Source organism: Sminthopsis crassicaudata, chromosome 5, assembly GCF_048593235.1.
Source record: "Sminthopsis crassicaudata isolate SCR6 chromosome 5, ASM4859323v1, whole genome shotgun sequence".
NCBI classification, from domain to species: Eukaryota; Metazoa; Chordata; class Mammalia; order Dasyuromorphia; family Dasyuridae; genus Sminthopsis; species Sminthopsis crassicaudata.
In genome coordinates this window covers 30,607,257-30,633,492 of record NC_133621.1, presented here as the reverse complement: position 1 = coordinate 30,633,492, position 26,236 = coordinate 30,607,257, and the positions used below count along the sequence as shown (strand labels likewise).

The following is a 26,236-nucleotide window of genomic DNA, read 5'->3' as shown; positions in this document are numbered from 1 at the left end:
TTATCCCCACCCACATATGAGATTATATAAAACATTTTCCATCATCAAAGTCAAGTTGTGAAAGAAAACAGATCTTGGGTTGTATGGCTTATCAACAGAATTCTTGCATTATGGCTGGTTGTTGTATTAATTGGCAGTTTTTCAGCGTTTTACAATGTTGTTACTATTATTTTCCCCATTCTGCTCAGTTCATTCTGCATCAGTTCAGACAAATCTTCAAAGATTTTTTTTCTTTCTAAACTATTTCTTTAATCATTTCTTATAGTATAATAGTAATATATATTGTAATATAATTTGTACAACCAATCCTTCATTGACAGGTACCCAATTGCCATTGCATCAGATTGGAAGTTGACCAAAAAAGTGGCTGACAAATCTGAGCAGGGTTAATGATTTTTGGTGGAGCTGTGACTCAGTCCAGTCATTCTGAAAACATTTGGAATGTTGTCCCAAAAGCTGTGTGCTCTTTAAATCACTACTAGGTCTATACTCCAAAGAGATCAGCTAGGAACCATAGACTCCCATGCATTTAAAAAGAAAAATTATTGATGTGCTGCCCGCCTCTAATTTACTCTTCTCCCTTTAAATCCCAAATAGACTCTCCTGTGATGAATTGGCAAATAGTAAAATAATTAAGAAAAGGTTGAGTCAAGAAATGGCAACCTAATCACATCATTTGATGTGATCTTCTCTTCTGGCCTCTTGGTGGGAAGGTTAGTTGGGCAGCATGCCCTGGGAAGGCACTAGGAGAAGAGGGTGAGCTCCACCCTTATTCTAGAAGCTAAACCAGAACCTCAACTTTCCTTTGTATAAACATCAAATAGAAACTTAATCCTCCAAGCTCAAAAGCCTTGTCAACAAAGGAAAGTAAGTGACTTTATCTGCACTTGCTTTAAGTAGTCTCTGTCTCAAATTCCTTTTTTAAAAATAGCTTTGGACTGAGCTGTTTTTCCATTGCCCTCCTCCTCTTCCTCCTTCTGCCAGAAAGTCATCCCTTGTTGGTTATTTTCCAACATAGAATGGGAAGGAGAGAAGAGTGGGAAAACCTTTCCCTTGTTGGAACTTGTTTATTAAAAGTCTTCCCAATTTAAACACTCCAGTGGATTTCATTTCCTTATGCCTTGCATCATATTATCTGTTTTACTCTCTCTTTATAGTTGAACTTTAAAAAATAAACAAACAAACATGTCTTATTAAGGATCAGAATCATATAGTAGATGGAAAGTTGGACATGTACTAAGGGAAATATGGATTCTGCTATTGCCTTTGACACTACAGGTAGCCCCGATGTACTGTGGAAAAGATGATGGATTTGGCATCCGAAAATTCAGATTCCAACCTCATCTCTGACCCTGCTGTGTGATTTTGGATGAGTCACAGTTTCTCATCTGTAAAATGGGTAGCATAAACTAGGCAATCCTTAAGGTCCTTTCCAGCTCTGAGATCTTGTAGTGGTCCTATTGTATAATATCCCCAAGTCTCAGTTTCCTTTATTGTAAAATAAGAAAAAGGACCCATGGGGCTGTTGGATAAAAATGTTTGTGAAACAGTTTGCAGATTTTAACGGGTTATGTGAATGGACATAAGCTAGAATAGTATTGCTGTTAAACAGTCTGTTGTTTTCTTGTTCCCTCAAGCTATTCTCCATTGGGCGGTTAGGTAGCAAGAAGTCAAAGTTGATAGAGTGCTAGACTTGGGGTCAAGAAGCCCCAAGTTTAAATCTTTCCTCAGATACTCTTTTGATGTATGATCCTGGGCAGGTCATATATCTTCTCTGGGCCTCAGTTTCCTAATCTGTAAAATAAGAGGATTAGACTTTATGACTTCTAAGATGACTTCTGTCTCTGGAGCTATGATTCTAAGATCAAGAACACTTCCTTGTCACACAAAAGGATGGGCCTTGAGAGAGGGGGTGGACTCCAAACATCAGTTGTGGGGAAGAAGGGAAGGGAGATTAGTCAGGAAGCTGGTGAGGAAGAAGTGGGAACTCTTGGCCAAAAAGGACATTAAAAGCTTCTCTGCTTTTCAGTAAGTGACTTATTCCTAAATTCTATTACCTGAAGAGATTTCTTCAATTTGTTATGTATTTAAAAAATGAGCTTGCTTACATTTTGGTGTTTGTTCTTGTAGGAGAGAAAAGAAAAATGAACGATCTTCATTCCCTGGAGGAAGCCAAGAGACCCAGAGTGGTAGGGGATATTCCCATTGAGTTGATCAATGAAGTCATGTCTACCATTACAGACCCTGCCGCAATGCTGGGACCAGAGGTGAGCATGATGAGTGATTCAGGAAGCACGGGTGGCCCCCGGGGGCTCCCATCTCACTTCATCCTGAGCTAGATGGTGCCGACTTGGAGAGATTAATGTGCCATGATGCTGGAGCTTGATTTCAGGCAGGAGAAGAGTTATTTTGTCTGTCCCTCTCTCAAATAGAAACTTCATTTGACACGATGAATATATAATCACAGCAAAATGGTGATGAATCTCCTTTTCAGAGAATCTGACAGCTGCTAGAGATAAGGAAATACTTAGAGCAAGGCTCTTAATTTAGTTTGTGAAAGAATCCCCCCTCTGTCCCCTTCCCCTTGCTCCTTCTCTGTCTTTTTATTTCTTCCTCCATCTCCATATCCAGCTCCTCTCCTCTATCTTCCCTCCCTCCCTCCTTCTCTCTGTCTGGATCTCTCCTTTCCCTTCTCTCTTTGTGTCTCCTTCCATGGGGTGTGGGTGGAGAGGGTACGGAGCGGCAGGCCGCTATTCCTCTCTCCCTCCATCTCCATGGCCATCTCCCTCTCTCCCCCTCTTCCCTCCTTTGTCTTCTCTGTTCTCTCTCTCTCTCTCTCTCTCTCTCTCTGTCTCTCTGTCTCTCTCTCTCTCTGTCTCTCTCTCTCTCTGTCTCTCTCTCTCTCTCTCTCTCGTTCTCCCCCAGTCAGTCCACTAGTAAATTGTTAAATATGTTAAATGTGTCATTTTCTCAGGTAACCATTTTAAAAGTGTGAGCATAAGAAAATCCTGCCTCAGAACATTAAATTACTCAATGTGCAGAATGCCATTTTGCCACAAGTTTTTCCTTTCCCCATTTCTCAATCTGTGGGGGGTGAAGGGGTACGAGGAGGGGAGCTTGGAATTCTGTTCTGCTCTTCCTTGGAGAGAGGTAGAATGCCTTGGATCAAGCCCTGAAGGGGATAACTCACATTAGCATGTAACATATTTACACACACACACACACACACACACACACACACACACACAGATACTACGTATATACAAAACTGATAATATTTTATTTAATTTTTTCATCTAGTTAATTAAGTTTTACAAAATGCTTGACATGAATTATTTCATCAATTCCTACAATATCCCTATTAGGTGGCTGTTACCAATTTATTACTCCCAATTACTATCCCCAATTTATAAATGAATTTATAAATGAAGAAACTGAATCTCACAGAGGTTATGTCACTAGGCAAGAAGCATTTATTAAGCATACTTTCTATGTGACAGACGCTGTGCTAAATTCTGGGGTTACAGGGAGCTGGAGGGAGATATTAACACACAAAAGGTTTTGAAAAGTGGGGGAAGGAAGAAAGTATTCACTGAGTAGCGAAGGGAGAGGTAGGTCAAAGATCAAAGAAGGCCAGAAAGTCAGAAGTAGTGCCAGGAGGAGAATAATGATTGATCAGCCTCTAAAATGGGGACCCCAAGAAGCACTCACCAGTGAGAAAAGGGAGCCACCATGTTGCAAGGATATTCATTCCAAGCCTCAGGCCCTAAATATCAGAGGCAGATCTGGGAACGTGTCTGATTTTAATTCAAGTCTCGAGATTCCCTCTCGGCCTGAGCATCTCCTCTGCTGTACAGCTTGGCTTTGAGCACTGGTCTGATGGTAGGGTCAGTGACTGGACAAACCAATTCTGCTCCACAGTGAGATGGAGGGCCAGTTAGTTTTAAGGCTCTGCCTCTTGGAATGGCTGTCAGGTTGAACTGAGATAACACATGAAAAGTGGTGTCCATATTTTAACTAGTATTTTCCTTTATTGTTAGATCTGCCAGGTCATTAAGCGTGTAAATTTGGGAAGGAGGAGAATGAAATTAAACACTGTTGCCATTTGGGGGGAAATGAGTTCATTGAATGTTTATTAATTGCCCAGAGTGTTGTAGGCAGTGCTCTTGGCTGAAAGTGGAAGGGTCCGGAGGGAAAACAAAAGATAAAATGAAATCCTACCATCTGGGAGCTTCTATTCTATTCTTAACAAAACATTGTGTAGCCTGATGGTGAGATCCAAATTATGCACAAGATCAGTGGGGATAAGAAGTAACAAAGATAGAAAGTTCAATGATACAAAGTAATCCAAAGGAGAATGGAGTCCTGATGGTGGGCAGGGTCTGGAAGGGCCTTGTGCTGCAGGTGGCTCCCGAGATGAGCTTTGAAAGGAAAGTGGGGAATCTAGAAGGCGGAGGAAGCTAAGGAAGGATTGTTGTCCAGGATTGACCACTACGTGGGCAAAGGAACAGAGATGGGAGCCAGCTCACCGGGTCTGCCAGGCTGACTAGTGTAGAGAGCACAGCAAGGACTTTGATAGGCAAGAAGGTAGCAGAAAGGGTGATGACTAACTAGTGGCAGAAGTTTTCCCGTGTCATGCTGTAGGTTTGGCATTCCTCCTTAAGGTAATAGGGAGCCATTGAGGGTGTTTTGTTACCAAAGTGAGTAAGCTTGGGTAATAGGGAGCTATTGAGGGTGTTTCAGTACCAAAGCAGGTAAGCTTGGGTAATAGGGAGCCATTGAGGGTGTTTTGTACCAAAGCAGTGAACCTTGTGTCTTTGAGATGAAATGCTGGCTGAGAGTCAGAGGTCTTAGGCTCTGAGTCAGCTCTCCTGCTGAATACATTGTGGTACTTAGATGAGGAAGAGGAGGGCTGTTGTATTCCTGGAGGTGCTGCTTGGCAAAATGAAAAGGTCACTGATTGACCACAAGATTTGCTTTTGATTCTGTCTGTGATTTTATCGGTAAGCATAAGATGATATTGGATACTTACTCCAGGGCATTGTCAGCTAGTCATGTCTGACTCTTCATAACCCTATCTGGGGTTTTTTTGGCAGAGACGCTGGAATGGTTTACCATTTCCTTCTCCAGCTCATTTTACAGGTGAAAAAACAGAAGCAAACAGGGTTAAGTGACTTATCTACAGTCACAAAAGATAATAAGTGCTTGGACTTGGATTCAGCTCTTCTGACCTGGGCTGGCCACCCAGGGCAGTGAATAGAGGGTCAAACTCAGTAGAATGAGCTAGAGAAGGAAATATAAACTATTATCTTTTTCCAAGAGTACCCCAAGTGGGTCACAAAGAGTTGGACATCAGGGCAGCTAGATAGAGCACTGGCCCTGGAGTCAGGAGGACCTGAGTTCAAATCTGGTCTCAGGTACTTTAACACTTCCTTGCTGTGTGACCCTGGGCAAGTCACTTAACCCCAATTGCCTCAGTAAAAAAACAAAGAATTAGACATGTCACAACACCACCAGCAAGGACCATTGCATCAAGGCTGGTTCTCTCATTTGTTTCGGGAATTCATGTGAAAGACTCTGCTCTGTGGGGTCTTTCCTAGCTGCCATTTGTACCATTGGTTTGGATCTCCAGGGATCTGAAGAGAAAATGAATAGTCATTGGTCTAGAGCAGAAAAAGCTGTCTTGTGTCTTCCCAGGCAGGCTTGTAATTTTACAGATTTTTTTTCTGTTTTCTTTTTTCATTTCCCTTTCCCTCTCCTTCCTGTCCTTTATCCCAGACCAACTTTCTATCAGCACATTCAGCCCGGGATGAAGCCGCCAGGCTGGAAGAACGCCGGGGCGTGATAGAATTCCATGTGGTTGGCAACTCTCTGAATCAGAAGCCTAACAAAAAGATCATGATGTGGCTGGTTGGCTTACAGAATGTCTTCTCTCATCAGCTCCCTAGAATGCCCAAAGAGTATATCACACGCCTTGTCTTTGACCCGTAAGTGTGTGTGTATGTGCCCATCTTAATATTCTCAGAGAAGTGGATTGGATTTAGACTTGATGAAAGTAATAACTTCTTAATGATTCAAGCATGCATGGACTAATGGAGGATGCTGATGGGATTCCTTCTCATTAAATGATTTCAAGCAAAAGATTGTCTCTGTGATTGTAGAGGGCCTCTTTGGGTATGGATTGGAAAATCAGAGTTTATTAACAAAGAATTTGCTAAGTTAAAAAAAAAATTGGCCACTGAATCTCCCCTGTGATCCAATGCATTTTGTACATTTCAAAATATTTGGGTAAGGATTCCACAAACTTCCCCAGGATGCCAGAGGGATTTGTAACACCCAAAATAGATTAAGCGCTAGATGACATGGCCTTTGAGATCCCTTGCAGTTCGGGATTCTGTGAAGAGACAAGTGAGAGTGATCCTAGGACTTCAGATATTTTAGTATCAATAATGAGAAGTTTGTTTTATTTTGAAATTTAGTCTCAGGAATGAAACTGACATTTTCCAAGTTGTCCATCTTAGTCCTTACTGGGCAAGGAGATGGTGCTCTTTCTGAGCTCTATCCTCAGATTTCTTCTGTACCTTAAATGTGTAGCTGATCATGTGAGTTTTGTTTTTAAACGTGTGCAGATGCTCAACATTAAACAAATTGCTCATTACTGATAATGGAAATAGCAGAAATCCAATGCTTACTCTCACTAGTCCCTTGGGTCTTCAGAGACTCTCAGAGATGAAATGGACCTCAAAGTCCCTCAGAGTCCCAGCTAAGAAAAGAATCACTCTGAATTTAGTGTGGCCTTTCCTTGGGTTTCCAACCCACAGCCCAAACTCAAAGCCTTGTGAGATACATTAGTGCCAGCTTTCTATTGGCCTTGTCTTTGAGAACCCAGAGTCAGCATGTTGCTGTGATGACCATAAGAGTCCAGATCAAAATGAGATCTGAATAGAGAGGAACTTGGGAATGTAAGTTCCAATGTAACCTCAAAAATCTAGATATCCAGAATATCTCGCCTGTTTCTCCTTGGCTAATAATAAGCAACTCAACTATATGCTCCTTTGCAATATAATTAAAATTTGCACCCAATCTGATTCTTTCAGTAAGCACAAGACCCTCGCTCTGATTAAAGATGGCCGTGTGATCGGTGGGATCTGTTTCCGAATGTTCCCATCACAAGGATTCACAGAGATTGTCTTCTGTGCCGTAACTTCCAATGAGCAAGTCAAGGTAAGGGCCTCCCAAAAGGCTTGCTTAGAACCAACACAACAATACTGTGCGGGGAGGGGAGAGAGGTAAAAATCCTGGTCTGTTGGGAACGTCTTGGTCTTGCTCAACAGAGGACACAAATAGAGTTGGGAGTCCTCGAAAGAAATCACGTGTTGCTGCTGCTGTCTTATTTCTCATATAAGAAGTTACTGTGGTTCGACGTTTTATGGCTGGAGAAAGAAAATTCATCATGCTATTGGGCATCTAGAAGCTTCCTATCATGTTTTGGAACTGCAACTAAAATGCCCTTTTCCATTGTGAACTGTTGTTTTTGTTACTGTGAATACATTTCAGCAATTAGCAAATGGGCCCATCCACCTCTCAGAAAAGGGAGAAGTTAATGATCCCAAACCAGAGCACGTCTAGAATGACTTCCTTGTCTTGGTGCACCTTGCCTTTTTTTTTTTTTTTTTGCTTTTTTGGATGCTGACTTCCTTACCAAATCTCCTTGTATATATGTGAGTGTCTTTAGACTTCCCGTTAAACTTTCTTTTAGAGATTTCCTTTTTCTTAACCCTGTTTTGAGTTGGTGTTCTAATCAGGAGAGGGCAGTGTGGTAGAGGGGATCAAGCTGGAGGAATAGAGGGTGGAATGAGAAAGACCTGAATTCAATTCCCTCTGACTCTTTTTACCTTGGTGAGCCTAGACAGATCATAACTTGTGTGAGACTCAATTTACTTCTCTGTAAAATGAAGATAAGAATAGCACTTACCCCTAAAGTTGTTATGGGGATCAAATGAATTAAGGTATGCAAAATGTTTTGCAAATCTTCACAAACTCTGCAAATGTTAGTTATAATAAAAATAATTATTAATAACGAAGATGAGGAACATAATGGTAAATAATAAATTCTCATTGAAGGTAGGAGGAGATTTATTGTTCATGAGGAGAGAGCCCTAGGAAAAATATCAACTAGAGATACAAAGAAAATTTTATTATAAGTGCATATTTTAGCAAAAATCTATCAAGCTCCTTTTGTGTGCCAGGAGTTGTGCTAACCACTGAGAATAAAAATACAAAGACTGATAGAATTCTTACTTTCAAACAACTGAGTATTAGGAAATGCTTAAAATGTCTACGTTTCACCAGAGCCCATAAACAAATTCAGAACCATAAATCTTTCAGGTAGATGCTGTAGGCTTTCCCTGCAAGGTCTAGGTCATTTGTATAAGTGAATCCCATTAACCCCATTAACTGGACCTCTATTGACCTGCTCATGGGAGCGATAAGGCGTGTAACTCTAGTCCAAATCTCTACGTCTCCCATAGCTTTCATTGTAGGGCCAACTTCTTTCTCCTCCTCCAAATGTGTTGTGGACCAGGTGGACCAAAACCTCAATTCCAAGAACTCTCAAACTTAGGGTTAATTCCCTCAAATTCCAAAGTTATGCTCTCCAGGACCTCTCCTTTGTCTGGCAAAACATAGGTTCTAGGAACATTGCCCTGGGGGTTACAAAGTCCTTTTCCACACATCAGGAACCATGTCCTTGAACTGCCCTCTGAGATCTTTTAAAGGCTGAGCCTGCCATGTGATTCTGATGTAAAGAACTTATATTTCTTGGGGGGAAACAATTGCAAAATAGAGTGATTTGGGAATTATTAAAAGTTAAGCTTTGTGAAGCTTGGACTTGGTCCTGTGAGCATCCTTCTGGCCTCAAACCCTGCAGTCTATGATCCTTCAACATTAGAACTTTTGTAATAAAATAGCCCTGAATTTCATTTCAGAAGAACCTGTGTGAGCCCTGGAAAAGGTCACTTAAATTTGGAAATTAAAAAGTTGCCTACTAGGTGATGAATGGCTGAACGACTGATAAAATGGAAATGTTAATAGAGGCCTCTTGTGCCATGAGGCTCGACCCAGTGGGGTCTCAGAGAAACCTGGAAGGTATAAGCCTAGTAGAGTGAGCAGACAAGAACACTGTAAAAATACTACCCTCCTCCTGATGGAAAATTCAGAGAGATGCACACATTTTTGGGTCAAGCCAACACAGTAACCTGTTTTGTTTGACTCTATGATTTGTAGTGAGAGTTAAGTTTAGCTTTTTGGTTTCCAGTGGCAGGGGATAGATAGTAGTGGGCAGCAGAGAAAAAAACTATTTATCAACCGAACAAACAAGTTTCCGTGAACACTTCCCTATTTTGATCATATGAAATGAGAACTTTAAAATCAAGAGTCTTAAGTCCTTCCTACTCTAAATTTGTAATTTGATTTTTTACATCACCCCAAAACCCCAACCATTATTTGAAAAGAACAACAAAAATCACACAATTGCTCTATCCATTTATGGTAGTGAGCAAGCACTTGATACTTCTTCTTGGCATCTATAAATGACTTGCACTGGAGATAATAAAGAATCAGAAAATCTTCTTTCTCCAGGTAAAATGGGACAGTAGACTTTGTTTGAACACACAGATTATCAAAGGATGGAAAAATCACTTAATCATTTTTCTTTTATTATTGTTGTCGATTTTGATTTTAAATGAATTTTTGATGATCAAACATATCTATATCTACAAAACACATATAGATGTATATGTATAGATATCTTCTTTCCTCCCTCCTCTCCCCTTGCCCCCTCCCTGCAAGCTCCCTATTTTGCAGGTATTCTGTTTGCAGTGATCACTTCCACTGCTTGCTGTACTCATTAATTGCTTTTCAAGGAGATCTGACAGTTTGTCTTTAGATGGTGCTGTTGCTGTGTTTTTAGTTAGTGCTTTAAGTCGAGAAATTCTTTTATAAATTATAATTTTTGCCACTGGGATAATGGGATATTAGCCAGACCACTGCAGTATTTTGCTTTGTCTCAAGATGTTAGTCTTCATGAAAAGTAGAAGGAATGAGAGAATAGGAAAATGTTCTTGCCTTTTAGAGAAGAAAATTTTAGGTACTTAAATTTTTTTCCTGTTCATAACTGAACCCCATTAACTATTTTGAAAGAATCAGATTGTGGTGGACTTAGTTTACGGGAAGCAGAGAGAAATTTATGTGGTCAAGAGAGATTTGGGATCTCTTTATCACTTGGATGACCCCAGTATTGCAATTGCTTATATATATTTTATATTTATATATATATTGCTTATAATAAATACACATTATTAAATATAATAAATATATTATTAAATATATAAATACATATATAAAATATATATTTATACATAATAAATATATAGTTATAAATAAATAAGTATTGCTTATTTTTTTCAGACGAATACTTTGTTGGAAAATCATGTAATAGTATATACATTCAGAGAAAGAAAAATAAATTAGCCATGAATACATAGAGTCTTCAGTTGAATCAAGGAAAAATTACTTTTCATCAATGACTGACAGGAAATTTTTGTTTCTAAAATTTTCATGATCCATGGGGTGGATTGGCTTTCTAATTGTTTTTTTTTTACAATTGGGACCTAATCAAGCAGGCTGGATTTCAAGTACACGCTACCTCCCATTTTCTTATTACAGAAATAGGTGAATTCTTCCATGGGAAAATCCAGTTATCTGTAGGAATAGAGATGACATAAGATTCTACAGTATTGATGCACAAACACAGATTGAACTTAAGCAAAGTACATGTATTCAAGTGGAATAAGATGCTTCTCTAAACATGAGTAAAATCTAATTGAAAATGTGGGTAGTTTGAGTGGTAGAGTGGCTAGAATTTTGGCCTTGGAGACAGGTATACTCCTCCTGGAATCTTTCCTTTGATCCTTGCTACCTTTGTGATCATGGGCAAATCATCCAACCTCTATGGGACCCAATTTTTGTAAAGTGAGGATTATAATACCTGCAGATCTCAGCTGGTTATTCTGAGGTTCAAATGAGAAAACCTTCCAACCACCAAGTAGGTGTCTATGGCTACTATTATTAACCATTGATAGACAATATCATTCAAAGAGCAGTCTAGCTTAATTTAGAGAGGCTGGTCATCAGAAGGCTGTCTACCAAGGGATGGATTTTCTTTTTTTTTTTTTAAGATTATAACAGCCCATGGAGAGACTTTTCTAAGGTTTGGAGGAGTTGCAATCTGTATTAGTGGATGACGTGAGCATGCTGGTGAAGCCATAGGTTGTTGATATGCCCTCACTACCAGATCTGAAGAATATGTAGTACTTTAACCTCCTCTCTTGATAATGAATTGTGATGTGTATCATAAACTCACCTTGATAGCTGTCTTGTCCTTATCAAATACAAGATTGCATGAAATTTGAGATTTGTGATGTACATTGCCCAGCACATCTTTAGCTCATGCTGGATGGGAGTAAGTGGGGTTGGTTCTATGGAAATGTCCTCAGAGGTGAGAGAGTGACCAACAAAGATCAGCTGTCTGAATGTGGAAGAGAAATGTGTTATACAAATGTCTGGTCCTCCTCGGGCTCCCCTTGGGTTTTCTTGTTGGACTATAAGATAAAAATGGAAGCCATAAGAGGAGTTCCCAGTGTGCTCTGCGTTGAAATGGGTCATAATTAATTTGAGCTTGCCTGGATTCCTTGGGATACACAATATAAAGTGAAGCTCTGCCTTTATCTCCTAGGTCTTTAGGAAAAAGTTTTGCCCACTAATTTACAGCTTCTTTGTATCATATTTATTGTCCTATATATGTTTTAGGATCATTTCTTTTCCTACATGGATCAAGTTAGAAGCTATATAGCAATAGAGGATGTGGGCAGCTCTCTGCACAGTGGTTACAGCACCAGACCTGAAGTCAGGAAGTCTCATTTTCCTGAATTCAAATATGACCTTAGACACCTCTTAGCTGGGTGACCCTGGACAATCACGTAACCTTATTTGCCTCAGTTTCCTCATCTGTCAAATGTGTTGGAGAAGGAAATGGCAAACTTCAAAGACACTATTCTTTGCCAAGAAAACTTCAAATGAGGTCACAAAGAGTCATTTACACTTGAAAAACAAATGAACAGCATAGAGGATAGACTACTGGACAGCTTCCTGTTCTCTAGATCAGTGTTTCTTTTCTTTTTTTTTTAGGCTGGGGTTAAGTGACTAGCCCAGGGTCACACAGCTAGGAAGTGTTAAGTGTCTGAGATCAGATCCGAACTCGGGTCCTCCTGAATTCAGGGCTGGTGCTCTATCCACTGTGCCACCTAGCTGCCCCTAGATCAGTGTTTCATTAGTCATCTCAGTGTCTTAGTTTCTCTAACTTAAAAAGATTATAAAGAGTTCCCCTTCCATCGCTAGGTTAAGTGGATTCATTCCTCTGGCTATCTTTTCATCTCTTTAGAGAAATTAAGGTATACTTTTTGCTTTTTTTTTTTTTTTTTTTTTGGTGGAACCTGAGATTGTTAGAGACCTTTCCTTGGAAGATACTGTATCATTTAAAATAAAAATAAATCTCCCCCCCCCCCCCCCACTTTAATGCTATGTTCAATGTTCCCTCCCTTGGGATATTTTACAGTGTGATTTGTGTAATGGGGATTTTGCTGTCCGAACCGTTCAGGGAGGTCTGGCTAGTTAAACACCATCCTACCTAGAGAAAGATTTATTCTGTTCGTTAGTAAGCTTGTGGAATATATAGCGAACATCTCTTTTGGTAGATTTGATTCTTTGCAGTTTTATTGGTGTTAACGAAGAGTAGTTTGGGTTTTATCTAAGGTTCTCAAATTCTTTTTGTGAGAAAAGAGTTGTTAGTAATATACATCCAAACTTTCTGCCCAAATAATTGAGAAATATATATATATATATATATATATATATATATATATATATATTCATCAGAAAATCTTTGGGATTTTAGCAGGATCTGCTGTGAGAGTTTGTCCTCCAGTATATATTCTCAGGTAGCAACTTGGCCCAAGGTTATTTGAGGCTTTGCTGATATATATCATCCCTGAAGAACACGAGAGGGTTTTATGATTAATCCCCTTCAGAAAAAGTCCAGATTATGATAATTGTCTGAGATAAAGAATATGTGAAATCAAAAGAATAAAGTACAACTTCCCACCACTCCCCTCACTGATCTCTAACATCTTTCTTGGCATTTTTCATCTCATAAGATTTTCTTCACCCATACATAAATTTTTCTTATACCAACTTCCATACAGGGCTATGGAACTCACCTCATGAATCACCTGAAAGAATACCATATAAAACATAGCATCCTGAACTTTCTTACGTATGCTGACGAATATGCAATTGGATACTTCAAGAAACAAGTAAGTTCTCTCCCACCTGCCCTGCCATCTCTAGTAGAACCCCAGCACCTCATTCATTTCATCAACATACTGACAGCCATCATTCATTTTGAAGTCAACTTGTTTTTATCAAATTGGTGAAGTGGGGAAGCAATTCAGACCTGAAGCTGTGAATTCAATCATTTTCAGATTGGAGCCTATGTTGCGTTAAATGGTGTTATATAACGATGTACACGATTACTGTCTGCCCTGGTTAGATATTAAAAGTAGCCAGACAGAAGCAGAAAGGCAATGGAGTCCTGGTCCGGTCAACTCAGAGAGTCCTAGGGACAAATGCTTTGGGTCTGATGGAGGACTTGATCCAGAGATAGTGGATCGGATTGTTCCTGGAGCTTGGCGAGTGCTTGGGAAATCTGCCCACGGCTGTAACACATGAAATTGGAATTTCTTTTTTGCCAAAAGTTCTCCACCCACTTCTTTACTACCTTACGCTGTGTGCAGGAGATGGGGTGAGAGTGGGGGTTGATTTTTAAAATTGAAACCTTTGTCCAAAATTAGATTACTCCCAATAGTTTTTTAGCCAACTTTTGGGAACACATCTCCATCCAAAAGGGAAGGGACGTGGTGTGATATTCTATACAGCCTTACTTTGTTCTCCCTTTTGGAGAATGGTCATAGTAGAGGCATTTGGAAAGGGGGTTGGGTGGGAACTACACTTTATTAAATTCTTGTATAAAACAAAAATCAGGAAGCCAGTGGTAATTGTTCCACAGTTTGAGTTATTGTCTTTGAGCTGAAAAAGCTGCCTCCATTTCCTTGACTATAAAAGAAAAAAGTAAAAAGGGTAGGAGTGGACGGTCTCTGAGATCCCATAGATCTTTGAGCAAGGATCCTGCAACCTCTGATGAATACAAAGGAGGTCAGTGCAAGTAGGGCATGTGGGAGGACCCTGATCTGTCTCAGCTGGTCTGGTCCCAGCACTTACATAGACTCTGGGTCAGATTGTAACCACATTCAAGAAAAATTGGCCCTTAGAAAGCTGGGCAATAAAGTCGCTATTGTTTCTCTTTCTCACCTTAGAAATCTCAAAAATAAAAGATGCTCAGACCTGTGTTTTTTGATGACATTTCTTTCAATAATTTCAACTTTAGTTCTGGATTTTTAATTTCTTTCTTCTCTTTTTCCTTCTGGGCTTTCCTTCCTTTTCTGTCATGGCCTCTTCCTTTCTATGAATTATTTTGTGTATTATTCCTTAATTAAACTATGTTTTACTAATAGACTATTAATCATCTTATTCCTAATTTTTGACAGTTAAAATGCTATTTGCTATAGTTTTAAATATTAATTTTTTTTGTGAGAGAGGAGATGATAATAGCTAAGCATATTTAAGATATAATCCTGAAATATTTAGTAGTCTTTTTTTTTTTTTTTCTGAAATTATACTTATTTTGGTTTCTGCCTTAAAAAACCCCACATAGATCTGTGCTATATAAATTTAAATAATTTATATCTCTAGTGATATCTAGGATTAAATTACAACCAAGGGTTAAAGACATACATGTGTGTGTGTGTGTGAGAGAGAGACAGAGAGAGAGAGAGAGAGACAGAGACACTCCCTATGTTTATGGAGTTAAATAATAAACCAGTATGTGTATGCTTCTTTAAGCATTATGTGAGGAGTCTGACAAAGGTGTGTTTGAATCTCATGTGTTTCTAGGGTTTCTCCAAAGATATCAAAGTACCCAAAACCAAATACGTTGGCTACATCAAGGACTATGAAGGAGCCACACTGATGGGCTGTGAATTAAACCCCAGGATCCCATACACAGAATTTTCTGTCATCATCAAAAAGCAGAAAGAGGTAAGAGCCTTTAAATAATTTAGGTTAGTTAGAGGAATGAAGTCAGAAAGCATCTCAGGGTAATCTTCAGTCTCACAAGGAAAAATAAAATAATAAAGGCTCCGGAAGTCCAGAGGAGGAATTGCCAGGGAGGCTAGGGAAGGTTCATCGAGATGTAGAGGAGGGCATTTCTGGTAGAGAACACAGTATGAGCAAAGGCATGGAGGTGGGATAGTCCAAGTTACCTAATGGTGGGAAATAGTGACTGGATTGGGAAAGTTAGGGCTAATTTGCATGAGGTCTTGAATGCTGAATTAAGAAGTTAGGATCAAGTATTTTAGGTGATGGGGAGCAGACAACACATTTTGTCATAGATTACCTTAGCAGAGGGACATAAGATTGAGTCAATTTTCTAATTTCTCTATTAACACCAATATCTTAAATAAATCTGTCAAAACCAGGTGTGTTTCTTGGTTTCTATAGTTAAAACAAAACTAAGTCCCATCTTTTCTCAGGGCTTAGTTTATTCCCAAGGATATGAAATAAAGGGGGAAACAATCTCCTCAAACTTTTACTCCCATGTGGTCAGACATATCAGACTGAAGAGTTAATGAAAGGCAGCAGACTGCAATTTTCCTGCCAAGAGGCACCTCACATTTATATGCTTCTTCTCTTGACTTGTAGCACATGGGCCTGTATTCAAGTCTGGGTTTTTTTAGAAACAAGGACTTAAAAAGCATTGGCACTTGGGGGTGGGGGGGGCTGGGTGGGAGCTGGACCATTGGATGGACTCACTTTTAGGCCCCAGTCTGGAAAATGCACATCCCATCACATGGCAGCCTTGTAATTCCAGCAGACAGTCTGCAAAAAAGTCACTTGTGGCATGGGCTGCACGTTGATGCTGACAGGGATCTGAGAGGTCACTTGGTCCATTCCCTTCATTTCCTGGAAGAGAAATCTGCAATGTGGAAGGTAGTAAGGAGCAGGGCTGGGAGGCAGACCTGTATCCTCTGCCTTCATCCAACGCGGTTTCCACCAGGCCAGACTGCCCACTATGGAAATTCTCTAGAACACACACACCTTAAAAAACCTTGCTCTAGACAGTCACAAGAAATCACAAATGAGAAGAACAGAAGTTTCCCACTTGTTTACTTGGTTTTATATGTGGGAGATGACTTGAGAACACTTTTAAAAGCAATAATCTCTGACCAAAAGGACATAAAATGACATTCCCATTGAAGATCATTCTCTCCATAACCACAGGTATTGTTCCTGGTTTATGAGTCTCTCCCTTATATTCCTTAAAGAATAATAGTTGACATTCACACTAAGGTTTGCCAGGGAATTGATGTAATCCCATTTAGCCTTATTTAAGTGGATACGACTGCCATTATCACCTCCATTTTGCAGCTGAGGGACCTGAAGCCCAGGAGGTTAAGGGATTGGCTCAGGATGGCCAGTAGGATTTGAATTTACATCTGACTCCTGAGATTAGGCTCTCTCCCTATACTGTACTGTTTCCTGATAATATAATCTATCTCACAAGGTGGTTGTGAGGCTCAAATCGTGTTAAGTGCTTTGCAAAGCTTAAGGTGCTGTATAAAAGGGCAGATGACAGTTACAAATAGTGTCTCAATCCCCACTCACAATGGAGAAAATAAATAAATGTATACAAAACGTTTATATGTAATAATAATTATAAAGTTAGCAAATACAGTGATAAACATTAGTAAAAGCTTGCTATACACAAAGAAAACTACAAGGTAGTCTGGAGGGAAGGCACTAAGAATTGGGGATCATGAAAGTTTGTGTGTCAAGATGGTGCCTGAGCTGTTCTTGGAGAAATAAAGGGGATCTGAGAGATGGCAATAAGGCGGGGGGCATACCAAGGGGCTATAGGGATTGCAGGGCAGACGAGGCCAGTTTGGTTGGCTCACGGGATGTGTGTAGAAGGTTGGGAGAGGTGTTGGTTTTCATTCACTGGGTTTTGTTGTGATGAGGTATTCCTCATCATCATTTTGTGAAATTCTTTTATTTTAAATATCGAAGATACCTCTGCATCTGATATTATTGCTTGAAAAATATTTCCCTACTTCTCGCATTATTCTTTGTTTGCATAGATAAAATCACATTTCTAGAGAGAAACTTGGTGATGGTTTTCAAGGACTGCCCCTTTACTTAATTATATCATAGTTTGACTCCAAGATGAAAATTGGCTGGGAATTTGAAGGGCACCTTACAGGCTAAACAGTTTTAGTACAAACTCTTTTCTTCAGGAAGAGCTAAAAGAAGTCACCTCAGTACATTGGGAACGCTGGATCATTGGGCGGTCCCCCTTTGTCTTACCTCTTACTGGGTTAGGGGTGCGGTGCTCATTGAGCAGGTGCTCCTTGTCTTCAAACTGGCATCCTGGGGCTTTGACTGAGAAGATTTAAATAAAACTTAAGGCCTGCCCATTACAGGGTTTATCACCTTCTGAAGACTGTTAACCCACTTCATCAGTCCAAATGGCACCATTCATATTGAAGTGTAAAGGGGTTCTGACTGGGTAATGTTCTAGGATTCATCCAGTCTCCTTGGAGAAATGCACACACAATAGGTGACTTATGCTAATGTGACAATGAGCCCGGGGCAGTGCGTTCTCTCAATATGAGCTTTTCTGGTCGGTAGAGATAAGTCATTTGGACTCAGTGGTGCGCCTATAGTAAAATGGCTAATAATGGAATATTCTCATTTATTGTCTACCAAAAAGTGTGTGCATTTTTTCTCTCTCACTTTCTTTTTATGTGCGGGGAGAAGTTGGGAAGCAATATTATTCACTTGAGCTCTTCTCTGAACGTTTTCCTTCTAAATTGTATTTTTCTTCCTCTGCAGATAATTAAGAAGTTGATAGAAAGGAAGCAAGCCCAGATTCGAAAGGTCTACCCTGGACTTTCGTGTTTTAAAGATGGAGTACGCCAGATTCCAATAGAAAGCATTCCTGGCATTAGTATGTATAGTGTTTTCTTCCAGAGCAAGTTGTTTGGTTATGGCAGTAACCCCCGGCAACCGTTAAAATGAACTGAACGAGACGGTCACATTCTTGTTCAAATAAAGGCCTTGGGGAACTCAGATACCAGGATTTGGTCCTTGAGTCTGAGGCTAGCAAAAAGCTAGCTTTGAGGAGTTCCATTAGAGTTCCTCCTCCTGCTTTGGATTATTTTTAGTCTCTTAAAAACAAAACAAAACAAAACAAAACAAAACAAAACAGCTCACTTCCCTGTAGACCCTCCTCCTTTAAGCAAACGGGGTATCAGGTGGGATTTCTCTTCGCTGTGTTCCATAAATGGCTGCTCATCTAAGGCAGTGATTGAGGGTTCAGCTTAAGAGCTGGATAAAGGAGGGTTTTACTCACTGAAGCAAATTAAATTCATTTATTTCAAGTTCACTGTTCCTTTATAGAATCTATATAAGAGCTTATGGCCAACAATGTGTTCTTGGCAAGTACACATCTTAATGTAGGTTTTCCTAGTGTTTATTTCCAGTATTAACTGAAAATGGGGAGGGAGGAAATAAAAGGAGGAAAAAAACACTAAACAAATCCTTTATTAGACAGAGGCCAAGAGAGACCCACTTAAACTACTCAAGTCTGAGCATTAGCTGATAATATGATACTGCAGGGGTTCTTAGCTTGGGTCCTTGAAAAAAATTTTTTTTGATAACTGTATTTGAGTATAATTAGTTTCCTTAGTGTGTATTTTATTTTATGCACTTACAAATATTTTGAGAAGAAGTCTACAGATTTTATTCAAATTGCCAAAGGCGGTAGGATCTACCACAAGAATAAGAATTAAGAATAATAGTTTTGCCCTGATGGTGTTTGAAATGTCATCACCCTTCCATCCAGGAAAGAGACATTTCCCCTCTCTATTTCTGGACAGTACATGATTGTCTGGTTTTGGCCAAGCAGAGTAGAACCTTGCTTGCCATTGAACAACTTGAGTTTCCTCATGTTCAGTGGTTTTAGAGGGGCTGGCATTGGCTAGTGACAGCTACCTCTGGGCACTCTAGCTGCTGGTTTTGCCCAGGATTAGGAATCAAAGTAGTAGTATGGCATTTAATTTTTAAAAAGGGCAAAGGGAATGTCGAATATATTGCCTTACAATTCTATTTCACTATCATAGTGTTAGGAAGTAACTAGAAAAGAAAGGCCTGTCCTTCCTTCCTTCCTCCTTCTTTCCTTTCTTTCCTCCTTCCCTTTCTTTCCTCCTTCCCTTTCTTTCCTCCTTCCCTTTCTTTCCTCCTTCCCTTTCTTCCTCCCTCTTTCCTTTCTTTCCTCCTTCCCTTCCTTCCTTCCCAAAAGAATCCATTTCAGTTTTTTATTGGGAATAGACTTAAGAGCCCCTTTGTAGCAATATTATGATTAATGCTATACTAAGACTATAAGTTACTAAGAGCTTAGTTTTATTACCTGTTGGATCAAAAAAAGCAATTCTCATGATGTGTTTAATTCTATTAATGTATAGGAGAGACAGGCTGGAAACCAAGTGGAAAAGAAAGAGGGTAAGTCGAATTTGATTAGAAAGTGATATCTGAGAAGATAATTTCACCCCATTTCTTCCCCCTCCCATTTCAGCACCTGCTCCTACTTCTTTTTAACTTACAAAAAAAGAGCAAAAAGACCACACATGTCTGGTCCAATAGCCCCCTGGGGCAGAGTTTTCATGAAATAAATTGTACCCTTTTAATGTGACCCAACACTGTAGGGGGTGAAGTGGATTATGGGTAAAGGCTAATCCTTGTTTTTCTCTTATTTGTTACTCTTTTCTTTCAAGCAAAGAGCCCAAAGATCCTGATCAGCTTTACAGCACATTAAAGAACATCCTGCAGCAGGTGAAGGTGAGCTGTCTCTCTCCTTTGACTTCATGGAAAGATTTTGAAATGATTTTCCCGTATGGAATTTCTATATTAGATACCTTACTTTTTTCTTTACCAAAGAGCCATCAAAGCGCTTGGCCCTTCATGGAACCCGTGAAGAGAACGGAAGCTCCCGGATATTATGAAGTTATAAGGTTCCCTATGGGTAATGCCATTAACATTTTCTAAGTTTAGAGTTAATGCTCTCTAACTGGAGAGGTGGGGGATGAGGGGGCATTGAAGTGCATTGTGGGAGATTCCTAGTGGGAGGGGAGGAGAGAGAGTTGGACAGAGAGACAGACACATAGAGACAGAGAGAGCAGAGAGAGAGACACAGAAAAAGAGAAAGAGATCTAGAAAGATAATCAGACACAGAGAGAGACAGAAACAGAAAGAGACAGATACAGAGAGAAGAGAGACAGACACAGAGAAAAACAGAGACACAGAAAGAGACAAACATCTAGAAAGACAGACACAGATAGACATACAGAGACAGAGAGAGACAGAGATAGAGAGCAGACAGATGGACCAAGAGATAGAGACAGAGACAAACAGATCTAGAAAGAGAGACAGACATACAGAGAAAAAGATAGAAACAGGAGACGGAGAGAGCAGACAGATGGACAAAGACAGACACACAGATATACAGAACTAGAGACAGAGATGGAGACAGACAGAGAGAGAGAGACAGAGTGTGTGTGTGTGTGTGTGTGTGTGTGTGTGTGTGTGTGTGCGCACTTGTGGTGGGCTCATCTGCACACTTTGGGGATGATAGTGATACGGAACATTGATGTGATAGTATCTTTGGGGAAGAAGAGGACGGAGGGGGAAAAAGCATCCGTGGCCTTTCCTCGGTGTCTCTGGGCTCCCTTGAGTTTTCTCAGCTGTCTTTCAGAGCCAGACCTTGTTAACTGCCAGCCTGCGCTGGGTGCACACAAACTTTTCGGGTACAGCTTGTTCAGTCGTGGCTTGTTCAGTCATTGTTGAAGGCATTGGACTTTGGTTTCCTTCTTCCTAAGAGGGAGGGGTGGGACGAGGGCCTGTGAGGGCCGGCTCCCGGGCCGCCATCCCATGACCAGCTTGTCTACCTCGAGCTGTCTGAGCTTCTGAGGTCCCTTGCCATCTGAGGTTCTGCTACTGTTCTGAGCCCTTCTCCTTAAGCTTCTTAGAGCCCAGTAGGGGGGTGAGTCAGGTCGACAAACATTTTAAAATAATGAGAAGTAATTAGGATCATAAGAATGACTAAGAGAGACTTGGCTACTGCTTCTCCCTGGGAGATTTCTGAGTTAGGTCCTGAGAGAAAAGAAGGTTCTGACTACATAGAGAGGTCCCTTGGTATTGCTATGGCCCGAATATTGGGCCTGGAGTCGGGAAGACCAGAATTCCTTTCCAGCCATAGACACTTAGGAGCTGTGTGATCCTGAGAAACTCCCTTCAGATGTTTCTTTCAGTTTCTCCATTTGTACAGTGGAGATAATAATACCTCAAGGTTGTGAGGATCAAGTGAAATAATCATTGTAAAGCCAGGGCCTAGAACATAGCAAGCACTTGTACTGATGTTAGTTATCATCACCATCATTATATTATTATTAATTGGGGTGGGAAGATGATGAGCTTTTTAATTAGGCATGTTGAGGCCATGGGACTTCCAGGCGGAGATATTTAACATACGGTTGGAAATACTGGTCTGTGGTCATGGGGAGAGGGCAGGACTAAAGATACAAATTTGTGAATCTTCTGAATAAAGATAATAATTATAGTTATGGGAATGGTCAGCTCCTCTCCTCCACTTCTTGGACCCCCTGGTTTCCTTTAGGACTCCCAGACTCAGCTCGATCACTACCTTTTCAGAAGGTCCTTTCAGGTTTCCTATTTACTAGTCCTTTCCTATCCAAAATTACACAAATATATTTGTGTATATACCGCTGTATAATAGTTTATTATCAAGTTACTAAAACTTAAAACTAAGCAAAGACATTTAGAATATCCTGCATGTTTGCATCTTCCTCCCTCCTCCCTTAGAATGTAAGATTCTTTAGGGCAGGGATTATGTCACTTTTGACTTTGTCTCCTTAGCACTTAACAGGAAATAAATGCTTACTGATTGATAGAGGTAAAGAAGCAGTTAGCATTAGACCAACACTGGTTCGCAAACTTTTTGATTTCTGCACCCATTACGCTCTTTAAATATGATAGAGAAGCAAAGAGCTTTTGGGTCTATAGAACATGTCTATTGATAATTACTATATTAGAAATAGAACCAGCTTAGTATTATTAGAACCTTGCAGGCCCTCTGAGATTGTTTTGAGAACTGCTGCACTCAAGGCCATCCTCAAAACCACACACACAAAAATTCTGACTCTGTCTCTCTCTCTTGGTCTCTGTCTGTCTTTCTGTCTCTGTCTCTGTCTCTGTCTCTCTCTCTCTCTCTCTTTCCCTCCTCCTGTCTGTCTCTGTCCTTTCTCTCTCTCTTCTTCCTCTACCCCCCACCCCTTCACATTTTGGGGCTAAGGGTCTGGAATATTCTCTGCCTCTGCTGCTTCCCAAAGTACCCACCCTTCAGATTTCTGAAATTCAGCTTCATCCCTGGCCCTCTCTGAAACTACTCCCTCTGGGCTCACCAACAACTCTCCTCATTTCTAGAGTTCTAATGATCTCTTGTCCCCATGAATCCTTTTTTGGCAGCATCCCATTTTGCTGAACACCCTCTCCCCCACTGACTCTGAGAGACTGCTGCTTCCTGGCGGCCCCCCAGGAATCAGAATGCTCTTTATCAGTTCTCATTGATTTCAGTCTCCTCCTCCTCCTCCTCTCCTCTTGGCTGGAGTGCAGCAGCTCTCCCAGTAGTCTCAGAGGGCCTGCACGGTTCTAATAATGTTAAATTGGTTTCATTTCCAATACAGTAAATATCAATAGATATGACCTGCATAACCAACAGCCTTGGGCATCTTCTATCGTACTTAAGAGTGTAAAGGACTGAAAAGTAGAGAAGGACAACTCCTTTGTTTTCTCAAGGAAAAGGAGGAGAGAAGATATAAATGTTTAGGGAGGGAGAGATTAGGCACTTGTCTGTCAGATGACTTGATTTCTCAATAAATAATAAAAGGGTTACATAGTGTGGAGGTGTGGAGATGAATTTGAGGTCTTCGGGAGCAAAAAGCTTTGGAGCCCCAGGATGGTGGAAAGAATGCTTAATTGGGCACCTCTCTTTATCACCTCTCTTTATTAGGACAGTCTAACCTGGAAAAAGCAAGCCACTTAAAGCAACTTCAGCTTCCTCATCTTTAAAGTGAAAAGGGTGACCTGGACTAGGAGTGTCCATTTTGAGACCCACAAGTGGTGACTTAAATCAGATTAAAATATAATTGGAAAATTATAAAATAAGTAAAAACAACAAAAATAACAAAACAAATTTAATAAAATGAAAATGAAATGTTAGTATATGGTTTTTCTAAATCAATATGAGGTCCACAGTGATCTGCATCTGTTAATTTGATATCACTAGCCAAGACAATCCCAGTGGATCCTCTATAATCAATCCCATGAATAACTTTGTGAAACAGTCATGAGGGGCTCATGGAGACAGGAAGCTAATGCGATGAGAAGTCAGCAAGAAATAAATTCAGACATTTTGTGGGAACTCCAAAGGCCCACTGAAATGTTGTCCCTTTTGTTTTGGTCTCTTTTTGTCAACTAACAGTCTCCTGTCTTTCCTGAGGCCTTTTTCAGCCTGCTAAACTTACGCACTTCTTAGGCAAATGGTTTGTAGCTTATCTTCAAAAAGGAAGGAAATGCTACATTTCAAGTAAAGGTTAGTGAAAATAAAGATCTAGGTTTTTTCCTGATCCAGGTTTTGTGGATCCCCTGAAATCTGTTCATGGGTGTCTGTAGTCCCTAGGTTAAGAAATCGTTGGATAAATAATCTCAGGAATACTTTTCTAGTTCCTTATCTGTGAACCTAAGAGTCTGTCGCCTTAATTTGCAGACAAGTTGCCATTCTAAACCAGGGGAGGAAATTTCCACACTAGGATTTCCTTGTTTGGAAATCTCCCTTTTCCTAAAGGAGGTGACAGCTAGCATTCCAATTTTCTTTTTTTGATTTCTTGTAGACTTTTGGATGTCTCATGAAAATAATTGACAATGACATTGCATTTTATCCTTACAATAATCCTGTGAGGGACCTAGACTTAGGTATTGTTATCCCTATTTAATTAATTTTTTAATTTACTGCCATGGTCATATAACCAGTTTTAGAGAGAAATGACAACTCCAGGGCTCTCCTGAACCAAATGCCACTTCTCTCTCCCCTAAAGTATATACAATCCCCTCACCATTTTGGAGAAGAACTTTTTTTTTTTTAATTGAAAAGCTGCCTGATTATATCTATTTTTCCCTGACTTTCTTCTAGTTTCAGCTTTCTACAGAGGCCTTTCTGAGTCCTCTAAGCTGCTAAGAGCCTTCCTTTTTTATGTGACCTATCACTCTGTGTCTTATATGTTTGGGTGGATTCACCCCATTAGTAGGCGAGCTCCTTGAGCCCAGGGACTGTATTGGGTTTTATTATTACTTCGTTTCTCCAGCTCATCGCACAGTGCCTGACATGCAATAAGCACCTAGTAATTAATTATTAAAGTTTGAAAGCATATGGACCTGGTAATGGTAGATGAATGTGCATCCTCCCCCTCTCCTTGCTACCATATGAAATGATCACATTTATAATCTTAAAAGTTGTTTCCAGATTTATATTCAAAACAAGTTAAAGGCAGCAAATATGACTGTAACGGGAATTAGTAGATCTTTTGAAGGAAAATTGTGGAAGCTGCTCTGCATTCTTGCTAGTTCCATCAGCTATGGTTTCCAGTTGTAATCTCCTACCGTTTCCAAATCAGGGGTTGCCTTAACCCTAGAGTCTAGAGTTGCACAAAGCTTTGTGTAGCTAAATGAACACTTGAAGATCCCAACTTAAGTTTGAATCTCTTAACCTTAATTTTCCCCAATTTTAAAATAAATCTTAAGGTTTGCTGTTTATTTCTTCACCGATAAATGGGAAATTAAAGGAATTTAAGAGTTCAAAAATATATTGGCCACCAGAGTATTTGCACTTGCATCATTTATCCAGATCTAAACAGCATCAAAAGAATTTAGTGAAAGGAACAGAAGAAGTCACACTGGTCATTTTTGACTAAAGGGAGAAGTGTCTTTGCGAAGTCCATGTGGAAGCATGGTTCTCTGCAGGTTTAGACAATTCTTCATCTAATCATTTCTCACTTTCTTCGTGTGTAAAATCTTCTTGGGGCTAGTTGATTACCAGAGGGTATTTTCTGTTGTAGAATTCTATGAATTCTTTGGATTCATCTGTAGCTTCATCATTCACCATGCTGGATCTTGAAGTGAGACTCTTATTAAAGCTGAGTCGGGTGTGTGATTGGACTGAAGGCAGTTTTAAAGCACAGGGCTGTGTACGTGGAAGCTGGAAGCCCCACTTTTGTCCCTGTAATTGAGTGACTCTGGTCAGATCACTTACTTGGCAGTATCCCAGGCCAACTCCCTAGGACCTGTATATGTCATGGATGGGTTGCAGTCTTAATTGATGGAGGAGTTCCCATACTCGGGGATTCTCCAGGTGGTTCTTTCAGTGTTTCTGTGCCAAAACATGTAATCTAGCTAATCAAATTGATTCTATTTGTCGATCCTGTTTATGTGAATTGGAATCAAAAGACTGTTGATATTTTTTCTCTTACACAGATTTGAAAACCATGAGTGAACGACTCAAGAATAGGTACTACGTATCTAAGAAATTATTCATGGCAGACTTACAGCGGGTATTTACCAATTGCAAAGAGTACAACCCCCCTGAGAGTGAATACTACAAATGTGCCAATATCCTGGAGAAATTCTTCTTCACCAAAATTAAGGAAGCTGGATTAATTGACAAGTGAAAACTTTTTTTCCTTCTCCCTTGTAGCAGTTAATCTGTGATCAGGCCTGATGAATGGATTTCAGTTTCAAAGAACTGGGACAATGTATTGAAGATACTTATACATGTTTTAAACTAGCACTTTTCAAAAAAAAAAAACAAAAACAACAAAAA

General features: G+C 40.0%; 1 protein-coding gene across 1 annotated transcript in view; it reads left to right on the top strand.

Annotated features, from left to right (window-relative positions):
• KAT2B (lysine acetyltransferase 2B) overlaps positions 1-26,236 on the top strand; it is a 105,648-nt gene extending 79,412 nt beyond the window's left edge. Inside the window, exons 11-20 of the mRNA XM_074269524.1 lie at positions 2,131-2,267; positions 5,779-5,987; positions 7,098-7,224; positions 13,320-13,430; positions 15,127-15,270; positions 18,124-18,238; positions 19,755-19,791; positions 20,064-20,127; positions 20,227-20,311; positions 25,891-26,236. Of these exons, the coding sequence (XP_074125625.1) occupies positions 2,131-2,267; positions 5,779-5,987; positions 7,098-7,224; positions 13,320-13,430; positions 15,127-15,270; positions 18,124-18,238; positions 19,755-19,791; positions 20,064-20,127; positions 20,227-20,311; positions 25,891-26,084 (1,223 nt within the window). The 3' untranslated portion in view covers positions 26,085-26,236. The remainder of the gene's footprint in view (positions 1-2,130; positions 2,268-5,778; positions 5,988-7,097; positions 7,225-13,319; positions 13,431-15,126; positions 15,271-18,123; positions 18,239-19,754; positions 19,792-20,063; positions 20,128-20,226; positions 20,312-25,890) is intronic.